This window comes from Danio rerio, chromosome 6 (assembly GCF_049306965.1).
Source record: "Danio rerio strain Tuebingen ecotype United States chromosome 6, GRCz12tu, whole genome shotgun sequence".
Taxonomy (NCBI): domain Eukaryota; kingdom Metazoa; phylum Chordata; class Actinopteri; order Cypriniformes; family Danionidae; genus Danio; species Danio rerio.
Window position 1 is genome coordinate 43,372,660 of NC_133181.1, and position 16,698 is coordinate 43,389,357.

Sequence of the window (16,698 nt, forward strand, 5' to 3'; positions counted from 1 at the left end):
TGATGTCTATAGCGGTTGTCTATTGATTTATAGACAGATTGATGTTTTTTTGCTCAGTCGCACAAGTGATTGATTCTTTGAGATGTAGAAAACAAAACTGATGCATTTTGACAACCGTGTGCCATTACAAATCAAGACTAAACAGGCTATTTTCACTTTCTTTCTGTAAAGTCATGCAAGTATATTTGTTCAAACTGAATGGAGGATATATAATGAATACAGTTTATTAATACATATTTGAAATGTTATCATTATTAGCAGATAATAAGATTAGGAAAACATAGAAACCCAATTTGTGTGTCTAATTTTGGAGACAAATATACACTAAAAAAATCCACATAATTCCTTTATGATGTCCCAAACCAAAGCTATTAAGCTAACTTTGTGTTAAGCTAATTTTGTTGCTTCAACTAATTTTAAATAAGTAATTTGAACAAGCAGCAAAAGTATTTTTTTTATGTAAGGCTTTATATAAACCTAACACAAGCTCTCAAAACGATGTCTTAATTTGAGTATTGAAACATTTATAATAATTTTTTAACATTTGTAAAAGTAGAGTTAGATATTTACTTAACCTAATGTATTTGTGTGCGTGTGGTCCTGGTATACAATACATTGCAGGGACCAGATGTCCATTCTAGTACAGTAATACCAATTACTTTTAACATTCTGGAAACATTTTTGAGGTCCCACTGAGGGAATTATAAATAATACAGAGCTTACAAATAATACAGAGGGGTGTTTTTCTACCTATGTAAAAAAGCTGACTTTTCTGTGAGGGTTAGGGGACAAATTGTACGCTTTTTACAGCACAAAAATTTATTACACAGGCCGTAGCCAGGGCGGGTTCAGGTGGTTCAGAAGGCCCACCCCTCACTGACAATGGTCCAGAATTTGTCTCATTCATTAACTCATTTGTCCTATTTTGACTGCTATGTTATCATAAATAGTGAAAATAACCCATCGAAAAAGGCTTTAAGACCAAGCTGAATCCTTGTTTGACTTCAGTTAATCAGTTTTAGCCAATTCAAACAATTACTTTTCAACAGTCCAACATCCAGCTGTGCAAGAAAACATCTGACATAAGCGAAGTCATCTTTCGCTACTGTATGTTTTTTTAATAGAGACACATTTGACAAGAAACTTTTATTCTCAATCTTGGAGCTTACTTTTGAAAGAAAACATGCCAAATAATAAATTGTGAAGCATTTTTACAAGAGAGGATATAAAAATTGTGAAGCTCTAAATTAATATTTTTATTATGTTTCAGTTTTTTTTTATTTAAATGGCCAAATTCTGACTGAGAAATGTTGAATATGCTGGCCAATTGCATAATAAATAGGCTACAGTTTAAAGTAAATTTAAAACTTTTTTTCTAATGATATATGATGTAATACATTTCTATTTTTAAATCAAATATTTGTCATATTTCTATATTCTAAATATTAAAAATAGTGCTGACAAGTCACCTAAATTCAGTATTTAAATCTCATAATTAAATAGAAAATGAGGCGAATAAATGAAAAAGAGCCACCGCTCTGCTTTCACCAGGCTGGCTACGAGCCTGTTACATCTTTGGGATATCTAGTTTATACAGATGGGCATTATGAAATACATATTCGTGTGTTTACATTTTCTAAACAAAAGCAGACACAACCCAAATATATATTTAAACAAACTTAAAGCCTTTCAATTATGAACTTGCTAGGCCCAATTTCTTTTCTTAGTCTGTGCTCTGTTTGGGTAAACTCTAGATTGGATACAGCTGCGGACACGCACATCAAGTTAGCATCAGTTTTTAATACTGTATAACAAATAATTAATATTTTTACAGTACTGTGATGGTTGGGTTTAGGGTTGAGGTAGGCGTTAATAAAATATAATTTATCTGATTCTTCTATGCCGTTATTAGTCGTCTCTAACGTTAATTTCAGAAGCGAGCATTCAATTATCACTAGCGTTAACCTCTGGCGTTTACTTAGTTGTGCAAGTTAATTTTAGAAAAGTTATAGCTCACCTAAAACTGCACTCTTTGATGTATCCAGATATAACGTCCATGGCACAAATACTGACAGGAAAAGAACATTGAGTTTCCTAAACTTCTTCTTCTTTGGGTTTTACTGGCGGTTGGCAATGGTTTCCTAAACTTGAGGCTAGTTTTATGCAAGTATGTAAGTTTGACACCCAGTGGTTGGACTAGGTATTGCATTCCTGGATCAAAACAGGCAAGCGCAGGTTGCCAGATTGAGGAACAGGAACGAGTCTGACGATTAAGCCTAATGGCTGATTTAAATCTTCAAAATAAAAGCAACGGCGCGCAATACAAGAAATATTTTCCAGATTAAAAAGAGTTTTTGTTCCAACCAACTGCTCGAATTGATATTTTAGACAGTTTTTATTTTTTATTTCTCACATGTAAACCGAAAACTGACACCTCAGGTAAACCTCACATGCTTTATTCAGTGTTAAATCCTTATAAATGTACCTTTGAATGCCATTTTACTTGACATTTATTGACATTTATCGAAAGCAGCAGCAAATAGTTTACTTCAGATCAGGGCCGGAGTGGGACACCTTTTCAGCCCTGGAGTTTCAAGCCTCAGACCGGCCCACCTCAGTTCACGACTGACTATATTAAAATAAGGTCATTTCCAAATCAGTTTCTAATTACACTATCACGTCTTTTTTTTTTTTTTTTTTTGAGAAAACAGCTGCTTTAGAACTTTTAATGTTCAACAACCCTAACAGTATTATATGTCTTAACAATAAAAATGAAAACAATAAGTTACTCTAACGAGGATCGAACCCGGGTCCGCCGCGTGGAAATCTAACGTGCTAACCGCTGGACCACAATAGCTGTGCTTATGAATGAGACACAACTGAGTTTTATAATCATTAAAATAGGTGAAAAGAGAAGAGTTGCGGTAAAATAATGAATAAAAAGGCTGTGGTCAAGTAAATAAATAAATTTAAAAAGTGTGACTGCTGAGAGCAACAGATTCTGCAGCTAGGGACACCGGCCCTCGCGGCCGAAAAACGGACCGGCCCACCGGGAATTCTCCCGGTCCTCCCGATTAGCCAATCCGGGCCTGCTTCAGATCTTGAAAATAAATATTTGAAATTTAACTTTATAACCGACTCGAAACCAACACATATCAGTCATTCAGCATGTACGTTAAAGAGGTTTAATGTGTATTAATTAGAAACCTTACTATTTTGTGAGTGAGTGCATAGTCTGTGCTTCTGAATGAGTCACATAGCAAGTCAAGTCACATAGCATTGTTGGGACACGGGGTAACCTACTAACCTAATGTTTACGCTCCTAATATTTATATTATTTGCTAATTACTAACCTCATGTGGAATTCTGAATCAGCGTCTCATTTCGTAGGCTGCTATACTCTCCACTAGAGGTCACATTTCGGTCACGGGCGCATGCTTTGAGAGCCTTTCTGAATGAATGAATGAAATAGTTGTTTTTCACCAAGGCAACCCAGGTGCTGAAATATAATTGGCTAAACAGGCATTGGGCAGGTTAAAATTACCAAAACAAAGACAGATGAAAAATCTTTCCCGCATGAAAAACCCATTTCCAAAGCAGAACAACTGACATTAGCACTGGCTTTCAGATAAACAAAAATGTTCACTTGTCATGTAAAGGAAAAAAAAAAAAAAAAAAAAGAGTCCTATTAAAATCTGCGTGCTCTACAGGGGAGTCAGTGGTATTGCAGCGTCCACGCAGATGGCAGTAGCCCCGTTGAGGAGGGAGCTTAAAAAGGCCGCAAGGAAACAAGCCATGAGATCAAAGAAAATAATTAAATACGTACACACACAAATGCCACTTGCCCATGCTGATGAAGAGGATAATGTTAATGCTAGTGGTAACTCAAACACCGAGCGTGACTTTACCCTTCGTCGGGCTCATCTCGAGATCAGTACAGGTCCAGGGGTCAGGAAGGAGACAATCTGCAGCTTCTACCTCATGGGAAATCTTATGTTTTTATTTCCTTTTTCTCGATTCCCTTTTCCAGTCCCTCTCTTTCAATTTATGAATTTTAAACAGGCACTCTGAAAGACCTTTCTGATGAAGGACCCTGATTAGAGAGGTTAACGGACTCAAGCTGTCATATCAAAGGCTTTTACATGCATACACTCACACACAAAATAAAAGACTGAGATTCCTATCGGAGTCACTGAAGGGAAAAGGACAGTAAATGCAATCTGTGTGTGTGTGTGTGTGTGTTTAAAGATCTCTAGAGTCAACGACACAAACACTGAACAGGCCGAACATGGCATGAAAGCCATGTTGTGTTAAACACGGAGAGTTCTAGTGCCTGCAGCATTTAACTGAGAGTTCTGTCTCTTTCCTACTGTAAGTAATAAGAAATTTATGGAGCCAGATCAGTCTCAAAAATAACACACTAATAAATTAAGATTCATACATGCACAGCACAATTCACATTGACAAAATCAAATTTTTTAAATACACAATTTGTGAATTCCCGGTCAAAAAGCATAAATATTTTTGGCAAATGAATTGGATTTGTGTATTTTTGAATCGTGTTTTGAACTTAGGAATTTAATTTGTGTGTTTTTGAATTGTGTTTTAAACTTACGAATTGGATTCGTGTGTTTTAAGTCGTGTTTTAAACATACAAATTGGATTTGTGTACTTTTGATTCCTGTTTTGAACTTACAAATTTAATTTGTGTATTTTTGAGTCGTGTTTTAAACTTACGAATTGAATGTGTATTTTTGAGCCGTGTTTAACTTACGAATTGGATTTGTGTATTTTTGAGTCATGTTTAAAACTTACAAATTGGATTAGTGTATTTTGAATTGTGTTTTGAACGTAGAAATTGGATTTGTGTGTTTTTGAATCATGTTTTGAACTTACGAATTGGATGTGTATTTTTGAGTCGTGTTTAAAACTTACGAATTGGATTTGTGTATTTTTGAATCGTGTTTTGAACTTACAAATTTCATTTGTGTATTTTGAATCGTGTTTTAAACTTACAAATTGGATTTGTGTTTTTTAATTGTCTTTTGAACTTAGAAATTGGATTTATGTCTTTTTAAATCGTGCTTTGAATTTACAAATTGGAATTTTGTATTGTGTTTTGAACTTGCGAATTTGATTTGTGTATTTTTGAATATTCTTTTGACTTTAGAAATTAGATTTGTGTTTTTTTTAATCGTGTTTTGAACATACGAAATGGATTTGTTTGTTTTTAAATCGTGTTTTGAATTTACAAAATGGATTACTGTATTTTTGAATCGTGTTTTAAATTTATAAATTGAATTTTGTAAATTGTGAATTCATTCATTATCTTTTCGGCTTAGTCCCTTTATTAATCTGGGGTCGCCACAGCGGAATGAACCGCCAACCTATCCAGCATATGTTTTACGCAGCGGATGCCCTTCCAGCTGCAACCCATCACTGGGAAACATCCAAACACACACATTTACACACAAACACTTATACACTACAGACAATTTAGCCAACCCAATTCACTTGTACCGCATGTCTTTGGACTGTGGGGGAAACTGGAGCACCCGGAGGAAACCCACGCGAACTCAGGGAGAACATGCAAACTCCACACAGAAACGCCAACTGACCCAGCTGAGGCTCGAACCAGCGACCTTTTTGCTGTGAGGCAACAGCACTACCTACTGCACCACTGCGTCGCCTCTAAATTGTGAATTTTGCTTGGTAAATGCATTATTTTTGATACTAATCTGCCTCAATTAAAATTGAACATAAATATTAATGCACAGTAAAACACACAAAGAAGTTTCTCCTTACATAATGAATCAGTCTGTTCCTCTTTTAAATGAAAGAATGATCATATGTTCGCAAAGGTTACAATTATTTGACTAAAATATAGTAACGTTAAATTCTGTATTTAAAAGAAATGCTTTGTACTTAATTATATTTTTTTAATGTCATTTCTTCCTATGGTTGACTGCAATCTTCAGTTATAACTGCAGGCAAAGCTATCATAAACTACACTATTTATTGACAACTACATTTACATTCCTGCAATGATATAATTTTGTGTTCCATAACCAAAATCTGTAAACAAAGTCACAGATGAAGTCAAAGGTTGCATAGAAACCTACAAAACAAAAACAAACAAAAAAACTTTAGAGTCAGTTGGACCAACATATCTTTCAGCGTCAATCACTTGATGACAGCACATTTGCTAGTCAAAGAAAGAGTGCGTAAGAGAATGAGTGCCGTAAGCAGTTATCTATATATGCACCCTTTAAAAAAAGTCCAGTTATTGGCAATTGAAATGAATAACAAATACAGGCTTTGTCCTTACCTGCAGTGTCAGGTACAAACAGGGAAGTATAACACAGATGCCATTTCATATTTAGTACAGCTGTTTTCGTAACTTATATTAAAAATGAATTTGCCTAAAGTTTCCACAAGTTGCCACAACGTAACTGTAAATGATATGCAAATCTGAGAAGCAAATCAAGCAACGATAAGACTTATTTATGTCTTTAAAATGTTATTCTAACATATGTGACTTCAAATGAATATATATTATTTTTTACATTTAGTTTTATGCTTTTTTTTTAGTTTCATGAGTTTTATGCACAAGCAATCCTCCAGTACATGTACAAATGTAAGAGTAAAGAGTGTGGAAACTAGACATTTCACCCATGATTTGTCAAAATAAATATTTGCCTATGCTCTCAATGCTTTCTATGCCCTCAAGCAATTTCCAAACACAGAGAAGCAGAAACACTTTCCCCACACTCTTGTAAACAAAATGTAAATCACAAAATACAGACTTGTCCTCAAGTTGTTTTATTAGCAGGGAACCTTAATCCTGCTCTTTTTTCGGATGATTTTAATGTTCCATATTTGAAGGAGTAACAAAAAATGCTAAATATCATAATTAAACTCCAAAGTTTCCTGCTGCACATCCTAGTTTTAGTAGATTTCAGTCTGAGGGTCAGGACTGTACCATCTTTTTGTGGGGATCATATATATAGCGTTTAAAGTTCAGGTGTATGGTGACTGGCTGAGCATCTGGCTTGGCTTCCTCCAATTTGGGGGATTCATTTTTTGACCCACCCTTTCCCTTCTTCTTAGAGGAAGAGGAGAGAAGCTGCTTGGTTTCTTCTTTCAGTCCCTCTAACAGAAGAGACAGAAAGAACAACCATTTATGAACACGCAACATACAAGGTTACTAGACAGAATGCCTCATGTTTTGGTAAAGCAAATCAACAATTGTGGAAAAATATTATAATTTAGATTGACTTGTATATTTTTGTCAGCTTTTTTCAGCCTTTTTTATTTACAGAAAACCATGCAAAATACTCATATTCAATGGCCATGAAGAGGTGTATGCTGCTGCATTCACTCAATGGCCACTTTATTAGGTACACCTCAATAGTATCGAGTTGCACCCCCTCTTGCCTTCATAACTGCCTAAATCCTTCATGGCATGCATTCAACAAGGTACTGGAAATCTTCTTACTGGTTTTGGCCCATATTGACATGATAGCACCATGCAGCTGCTGCAGATTTGTAAGCTGCACATCCATGATGTGAATCTCCTGTTCCACCACATCCCAAAGGTGCTCTATTGGATTATGTTCTGGTGACTGTGGAGGCCATTTGAGTACAGTGAACTCATTGTCATGTTCAAGAAACCAGCCTGAGATGATTTGCGCTTTATGACATGACAGCTGGAAGTAGCTATCAGAAGATGGGTACACTGTGGTCATAAAGGGATGGACATGGTCAGCAACAATTCTCAGGTAGGCTGTGGTGTTGACATAATGCTCAATTGGTACTAATGGGCCCAAAGTGTGCCAAGAAAATATCCCCCGCACAATTACATCACCACCCCTACCAGCAGCCTAAACTGTTGATACAATGCAGGATGGATCCATGCTTTCATGTTGTTGATGCCAAATTCAGACCCAACCATATAAACATTGCAGCAGAAATTGAGACTCATCAGACCAGGCAAAGTTTTTCCAATCTTATGTTGTCCAATTTTGGTGAGCCTGTGCGAATTGTAGCCTCAGATTCCTATTCTTAGCTGACTGGAGTGGCACCTGGTGTGGTCCTCTGCAGCTGTAGCCCAGCCACCTCAAGGTTCGGTGTGTCTGCATACCTCTGTTGTAACGAGTGATTATTTGAGTTACTGCTGCCTTTCTATCACCTGGAACCAGTCTGGCCATTCTCCTCTGAGCTCTGGCATCAACAAGGCATTTGCGCCCACAGAACTGCCGCTCATGGGATATTTTCTTTTTCTGGCTATTCTCTGTAAACCCTAGAGGTGGTTGTGCGTAAAAATCCCAGTAGATCAGCAGTTTGTGAAATACTCAGACCAGCCTGCCTGGCACCAACAACCATGCCACGTTCATAGTCATTTAAATCACCTGGGAAAGCCATTCTGGTGCTCAGTTTGATCTGCAGCAGATCATCTTGACCATGTCTACATGCCTAAAATTCATGCCCCATTGAGTTGCTGCCATGTGATTGGCTGATTAGAAATTTGCGTTGAGCAGTTGGACAGGTGTACCTAATAAAGTGGCCGGTGAGTATGTGCATGAACAGTACCTACACAAGAGAGCCTTGAGGGTCAGGAAAAGGATGTAATTTTTTTTACATACATTTAAGATACAGTGTGCATTTTTGTTGAGTGTAACTTTATATGGGAGTAGCTTTTGTGCATATGCTGTCTTTGAATGAATGAATGAATGAATATAAATATGTAAGTCACCTGACAAGAAATTTTTGAGGAAGAGAAAAGGGCCCAAGAAAAGTAAGGGAGAATAAAGGAGTGCATTTGTTTTTGCTCACCTGGTATTCGTATTTTGATCTTTCCACTTTGGCCGAATCCACCTTCAATGGACCCTGCTTCCCCTGTTGACAGTGTGACTTTTAAACCCACGAATAGCTGAAGGTTTGTCTCCTTCTTAAACAGGTTTCGACCAATCACAGTATAGTCATCTGTCACCTGATCGAAGATTACAAATACAAAACTGATGAACTGGAGCTAGCATACATGGTGTATTTATAAATACATAATACAATACAAGTTAACAGATTTGTACATAAATAGCAAACGGTAAACAATATATGACACCGAACATAGTGGAATAAATTGTACACATACATTCATTTTTCTTCGGCTTAGTCTCTGATTTATTGGAGAAAGCCACAGCGGAATTAACCACTAACTATTCCAGCATATTTTTTTATGCAGGCCATGCCTTTTCAGCCGCAACTCAGTACTGGGAAACACCCATACACCCACACATTCACACACACTCATACACTATGGCCAATTTATTTAATCTAATTCACTTATAGTGCATGTTTTTGGACTGGTGGGGAAACCCACATGGACACAGGGAGAACATGCAAACCCAAACAGAAATGTCAATTGGTCCAGCCAGGAGTCAAACCAATGACCTTCTTGTTGTGATGCGACAGTGCAAACCACTGAGCCACCATGCCATCTTGTGCATTTGTGTATAATTTGCAAATTACTGCTCGAAGTCTGAATTAATTAAAGTTATATCGTAAAATATTTTATATTATTAAGATATTAAAGCTTCATTTTCAGCAGTTGCTTAGTTTTTGTGTGTGTGTGTGTGTGTGTGTGTGTGTAAACCAAGATCAAATGCTTTTAGGAATTGTTGATTATTTCAATTCAAAATAAAAAATTGTCAACATTATATATTGTTTACTGTCAGTGTTTAGAAGATTTTAAAGTATTTTATAAACAAAAACTTTTAAAAATACATTTTACTGACATTATTGTATATACTGTTAGAACACATGTAGTGTTTATCAATTTATAAACATTAGTAGTCACCCGTTCCACTGCTCCTTCTTTCTGCTTGTCTTTGCTGATTTTGAGCCGAGGCAGTGCTGTCTCCGTGTAGTTTTTGTCCTCAAAGCCTTCCAGAAGCTTTCCGTGAAAAGCGAGCCTGCAAGTGTTACCATGAATATCTGAGTCCAGTCGTGACCCAATCACTAAGCAAAGAGGTGGACATGTGACCGGTCGTTCAAACTCCAGCAAAGCCCACTGCTGTGGTTCCCCTTTCCCACCTTCTGCCTGACTAGTCAAATGTTCATCCAGGTGATGAAACTCCCAGTCAAATGAGAAAGAGTTTGCACTTTGCTCTTGAGATGTGGGCTTAGAGTCTCCGTTTTCATTGGCTGGAAGCACTCGATTGAAAAAGGAGATGCGCGCCATAACAGTTTCATGTCCAACGGTGATGTGAAACTTTGCACGGCTGTTAAGTGCTCCGCGATAGTATTCAATCTTTTGGACGGATATAATAGCGGCATAAAGAGTCTGCAATGAACCTGGTGTGCAAACAACACCTCGTTCTAGCAGTTTTGGGTCAAACTGTGTCACGCACACGCCAACCCGATCTCCCTGCATAGCACTAGCCACCGGTTTGCGAAACATCTGCACAGATTTGACCTTCCGAGTGACCTGAGGAATCAAAAAAGATCAGAAGTAGCTGTCATAACAGCGGTAAATATTTGTTCACCTATTACGGTGTAACATGTGAAAACAGTCAACAATTGAAGGTTTGTACGATTTTTTTTGGTAAAGAAATAGCTTTTTTCATCATAGCTGTGCTTTTAGTTTTCTTAATCCAGTCTTCAATGTCACATAAATCTCTAAAAATCTTGATTCTCAAGAAACATTTTATATCAATGTTGAAAATAGTGTTGTTTAATATCCTCATGAAAAACTATGTATCAAAAGAACTGCATATTTCATTTCATATAAATATTTTGTAACATTATAAATGCCCAAACAGCCCCTTCTGTGTGTTTAAATGTCCAAAGTGACCTTGTACGTAAATTTCTTTCTTTTAAAACAAAGCAAAACCTTTGAACCCCAGTATATGCATCCTAAAGTATAGATATTTGTCATTACCTTTAACGCTGGTATCTCCACATTATCATTAACACTGAGTGACCCTTGCAGGATTGTGCCAGTAATGACCGTTCCCTGGCCACGGATGGAGAAGCAGTGATCTACAGCCATCAAAAGAGAGCCTGACGGATCTCTATGAGGAAGGAACGACTGGGCCTTTAGTAACTAAAAACAAAGACAGAGACACCCTTAAAAATGCAGCCTACCAAAATATCAGACGAAAAGCCCTGAAAATCCTCCACTCCGGCTGGAATAAAATCTGTGCATCAGCAAAATTCCAAAAACGAGCGTACAACATGCAGCGACAGAAAGAAGGAAATCTTCTGTATTGAGTTAGCATCACAAATTTGTCCAAATGTAATTTAATGTGCTATATTTAATTTACATCCTGACTTTTTCACCATATATATATATATATATATATATATATATATATATATATATATATATATATATATATATATATACACATACACATCATAACTTAAGCATTTTCAAATGTAAAAAAAAAACACATTTTAAAAGTGGTCTTTGACTTTTGTATGTTAAGTCTGTGCCGTTGACAACACGTCCACTAACTCACATCTATGAGTTCAGTAATTCCCTGAGGCTCGTCTGTATCTGGGGCCTCTGGACCACCTGGCTTTGCTGCCACAGCAATAATAGGGCAGTCTTTAAATCTGACAAACAAAAAAGAAGTCAAGTCAAATCAATGTTATAACACAATGCTCGATGTTTCAAAGCAGCTTTACAGGAAATATTGTATATTATTTTAACTTTTTTTTGGGGTGTAGTTTATGTTTCTGGGTCAAGTTGGGCTGCAATTTTAACCCTCATTATTAAGCATTATAAAGCATCTAATTCTATTTTGCACTAACTTCCAAGTTAATATATAAGAAGTTTACCCTTTTAGATGTTACATGTTCTGAAATCAGTTCCTTTTGAACTTAAGAATGTATGGAGTACATTACATTAGAAATACATTTAACCTTTTGGAACACACATTTGGAACTATATTTTGTTTTTAAACATTTTTGTTATACATATATAAGATTTGCATGTATGCCTATTAACATATCACTGCACACTAAAAAAATTTTAAAATTATAAATAATTGCAGAAATTGTATATATATATATATATATATATATATATATATATATATATAAACAATTTCTGCAATTATTTATGATATATATATATATATATATATATATATATATATATATATATATATATATATATATATATATATATATATATATATATATATATGTTTTGCTTTATTAAGTTCAACTTAGGTCAGACAGAAAATAACACCGTAATTACAAAAAAAAGTAATATTAATACATGTAAATTTATGTAACATGCCATAAAAATTACGCACTGATAAAATTCACCAAACAAGAAACTATCAGGGAAACATTTCACTAAATTAATTACACAAAATACTATATAAATAACAAGGTAAAATATTACATATATACACAAAAACATACAAACATAACATGAAAATATTAATAATAATAACAATAATAACAATAATAATAATAATAATAATAATAATAATATATTAATAATAATAATAAAACAACAGGAAAAAAATAAATAAATTAGAATAAAATAATAAAATTGTATAAATCATTTAATAGTAAACAAAGCTTAAATAGCTGTTTTTTATTACATTTCTTCAAAAATAAGTAAAGTTTCATAAATTTGTATTTCTTCAAGCAATTTTGAGTTAATTAGCTTTTATTATTATATTATTATAGCTTTTAAATTTTATCAATTTGCATTCAATCCAGTGTCTAAAATTATTTGCAGATTTATTAGAATGATATTTGCAGTAATAACATGGTAAATGCATGATTAAATTTGAAACTGTTTTTATTTTATTTATTAGTTTTCACACTTACATAATGAGAAGTGGTTGATCAAATACAATAGGGTTTTAGTGACATAATGTATGCAACAACCTAATTGTGAAATTTGTAAAGCCTTTGAATGCATCATCAGGGTTAATCGACTTCATTATTATTATTAAGTACTAATTAATTAATTATTGTATGAACATGGTAAAATGTACAATATGTAGACTTTAAAGTTAACAGAGTTTGACAAAGTCTACCTTGTGTTCTCCAGAGTTTTGTGCATTCTCTTGGTCATTTTGTCAATAGCCACTTGTCTTTTGTCGCTAGGCAACAGGTCTGTTTTGTTAAGGATGACGACCATACGAGAGCAGGTGAGCTGACCAATCAAAAGGCACTCTGCTGTTTGTGTTTGCATTCCTTTCACAACGTCAACCACCAACATCATAAGATCAATGATCTGAGCACCTGAAGTAAAAGCACAAGCATCAGATTAAGCATGACACAATAGAGTCACCAAGAAAGCATTACAGCATGAGACAGAAAATAAGAGGAGAGCGGACTATTGACTTTCCTTTCCCTCTTTTTCTCTCCCTCTCTCTGGCACTCATTCTTTCCTGAGAGATCCCCTTTGGGGGGAGAGAGGAAGTCAAGCTGGAGCCCCCTTCCGCCTTAATCAACCACATGTGCCATAAATGCACACATACACACACACACACACACACACACACACACATACACCAATGCTATCAATGCAATTACACTAGACATTCCCACTACAATTGAGTTTGTTTGGTCCCGCAGGTTTCAAAAACCCTCAAGTCATTTTTTCTAATTATCATCCACTTCTTCATACATCCCTCCATGATTATAATACCTATCAGATTGCATACGTAGGAAGGCAACCATGCGAGCTACATTTCTTCAGTATAGTATATCACATGCATTTATTGTTAAAAGGGGACCGGAGTTAATTGATACTGAGAAACGGAGTTAGTCAATAATTATTCTGATCATGATGACAAAAATTGAAATAACTGTAAAAGTGTTCTCATTTTTTGTATAATCTATGCAAATATGTTAAGGTTTCATTGTAACATTACAAATCAGATTTGTCTTGTAATTTGAGAGCTTCTCCTGTATTACATTAGACACATTTTTGATGCTCTTTCTGCTATAAACTGCGGTAATACACTATTTTCAATGCCTTCTATTCCCTCATTTGTTTAAAAAGTTAAATGCATTTTGGTATTAATCTACAATGTTAATATATGGTATTTTAAAAATTAATAGTTATTCAACATTTCATTATATTTGTATTATATTATGTTTTACCTCTACCAATTCAAATTATAAAGCTTTGATTAAAAAAATCTACACATAAAATATCTTACAAAGACACATTGTTTAAAAGCAAGTGTCAACTTATATTTTATAGGAATTTTATGTAAGAGTCTGTTATTCTTTTGATAAATAAAATCACACTGTGGCGACTCCAGATTAATAAAGGGATTAAGCCAAATAGAAAATGAATGAATTAATGAATAATGGATTAATGAATGAATAAGTGAATGAATGAATGAATGAATGAATGAATGAATGAATGAATGAATGAATGAATGAAAATCAAACTGATTTACAAACTATCAGAATTTGGCCTAAACTATATGCCATATAAGTGACAAAATGAACATTAAATTGCACATTTCAGCACAATGTGGGTCTCTTGTTTGCTTCACTATTCTCAATTTTATTTAAAAAGTAAAATAAAGGGAACACATTACACTGAGAAATTGAATAAAGCCAATTCATTTCTGTATATGCTATATGTTTATTTTGTATTTACATCTTTTGCAGCTCAAAAATAATGCAAACCTTTAATTTGAAATTAGGATTAAAGATGTATAATTGCTTGAGCATCTCTGGTTAAACAGTTTGATCAATTGTTCCATTTCGAAACAAGTATTTTTTAATTATGTACTTACATCAATAATAAAGCACTTACATATACCACTTTCCATAAAAAAAATCACATTTATAACTAATTAGTTGGGATACAGTTAACGTCAGGAACAGGCTTAACCCTTTGACTGCAGCTCTATTAAACCGTTGACCATGTTTTTAATATTTAATGACTGTTAAAGTCATTTAAAGAAGGACTGTTTTAAGTAATGGTTTACACACACAGCATCGTTAGTTTACAAAAAAATCTAATAAATATGATCCTGTTGCACTATTACACTTGATTTTGGTGTTACAGTTAAAAAACAAGATTACATGTTAAACGAGAATCTGAAATATTTTATGGCATACTTAAAAAAGGTGATTTAGTATTTAAAAAATATATTATTTGGAATATTTTTTTAAATAAATTGGTCTTACACTTCATATTTTCAGATATTTTATAGTATATGTATTAATTCCGGTACTTTTACCATAAACCGACATATCAACTTTTGGTAGAGGCTGATATTTTATAAATTATGGGATGTGTCGGAAAAAAAAATATGTTGAGTGTGTTAACTAGTGACATTAGGAGTAGGAGATTAGGAGAAATGCAAACCAAACAGTTTTTTTCTTGGTGGGGTAGTTAAAGGGTTAATGTTTGGTAAGGTGTGTTGGGTGAACATTGTAACTACAGATTTCACTCATTCATTTTCTTTTCATCTTAGTCCTGCCAATTTATCCAGCATATGTTTTACGCAGCAGATGGCCTTCCAGCAACCCATCATTGGGAAACATTTACATATTTATAGTGACATTTATTTCAGCTTTAGGTACATGGAGGTGTTTTAGAGTACAAGTTAACACAATAAGTGTATTACATTTAATATTAATATTTCGATTAAATTGTAGTACCTGTTAGTTTGGGAAGAGGGTGAGATTTTTTTCCCTGACAATGTCTGTTCTGTCTTTAGAGTGATTAACATGGCATCTTCAAACGCTGCACACACACCACCTATTGATCAAAAGTGGTACTGCTGCACAGATTATAAAGTGCCCTGACAGGTTACTATTCTGTTGGTTAGTTAATTAAAAACAAGTCAGTACGTAAGTCAGTAACTTCTAGTGCTTTGTGTACGTAGAAGGCGTGAAGTCACACGTCAAAGTGAATTTTATTAGTGTAATTGTTGCTTTACTGAAAAAAATACACCCACTTACCCCCGATGATAGTGCGTATAAGGGAGGCATGTCCTGGACAGTCCACCAATGTGAACTGCAGACTGTCGTATTGTTTTTCCCCGCAGGACTCCCTCAGGTGCTCCGGTAACGGCACCGTGAACGCACTGAAGCCGAGATCCAGCGTTATGCCCCGCTCTTTGGACTGCGGGTTCTTGTCGAAGGCTGCAGTGGATGCGGTGCTGCTCAGCGCCCGGGCGAGAGATGTTTTCCCGCTGTCCACATGGCCGAGGACACCGACGTTAAAGTTCAGTGTTTTGGGAAAATCTGTCATCTCTGGATCAACACCGCGGTTGGGTAACAGAGAGTGAATGCGCAGACTTTGAACTGCTGACAGCGACGCTGCTGGTCAAAACAACCAGCTTGATGTCGTCAGACAACCAACTTACTGTAATTTGATGAATTTTGATAATATCAACTTATTAACTTTGATATCAGAAATAAAAGTGTAAACTAAATTCCTCGGCTCTTACTTCATTCAGCAAAGTTTTCAGAAATTTGACAGTTGCTCTTCCTGCGCTGCCAAAAAACAATCCCTGAGCTGGCAGCATCTCACATCACTGGTTCCGCCTCACGGCATTTTGTTTGAGAAAAGAAACATTCCTCATGAACAAAGTTGTTTATAAATTAGTTTAAAAGTAAAAATAATCTACACCTTGGAAATATTATGTTATCTACACTTCTGAGAGAAACTATTTATGGGAACCCACA

General features: G+C 35.0%; 1 protein-coding gene and 1 long non-coding RNA gene across 3 annotated transcripts; one reads left to right on the top strand and one right to left on the bottom strand.

Annotated features, from left to right (window-relative positions):
* Window positions 1–2,246: 2,246 nt before the first annotated feature.
* Window positions 2,247–4,227, top strand: LOC141386330 (uncharacterized). Its single transcript, XR_012408103.1, has 2 exons — window positions 2,247–2,439; window positions 3,711–4,227. It is a non-coding gene; the product is annotated as an uncharacterized lncRNA (long non-coding RNA).
* Window positions 4,228–6,806: 2,579 nt separating this feature from the next.
* Window positions 6,807–16,518, bottom strand: eefsec (eukaryotic elongation factor, selenocysteine-tRNA-specific). Of its 2 annotated transcripts, none has more exons than XM_073953336.1 (7): window positions 15,667–16,518; window positions 13,068–13,478; window positions 11,523–11,619; window positions 10,940–11,104; window positions 9,857–10,486; window positions 8,836–8,992; window positions 6,807–7,152 (listed from the first exon to the last, which is right to left on the bottom strand). In XM_073953336.1, the coding sequence occupies exons 2-7, from the start codon at window positions 13,253–13,255 to the stop codon at window positions 6,971–6,973; spliced, it is 1,419 nt and encodes a 472-aa protein (XP_073809437.1). In that variant the 5' UTR covers window positions 13,256–13,478; window positions 15,667–16,518; the 3' UTR covers window positions 6,807–6,970. The 2 variants fall into 2 exon arrangements, with proteins under 2 accessions (XP_073809437.1, NP_001032513.2); NM_001037436.2 differs by having other exon boundaries at window positions 13,068–13,275; window positions 15,970–16,460.
* Window positions 16,519–16,698: the final 180 nt, after the last annotated feature.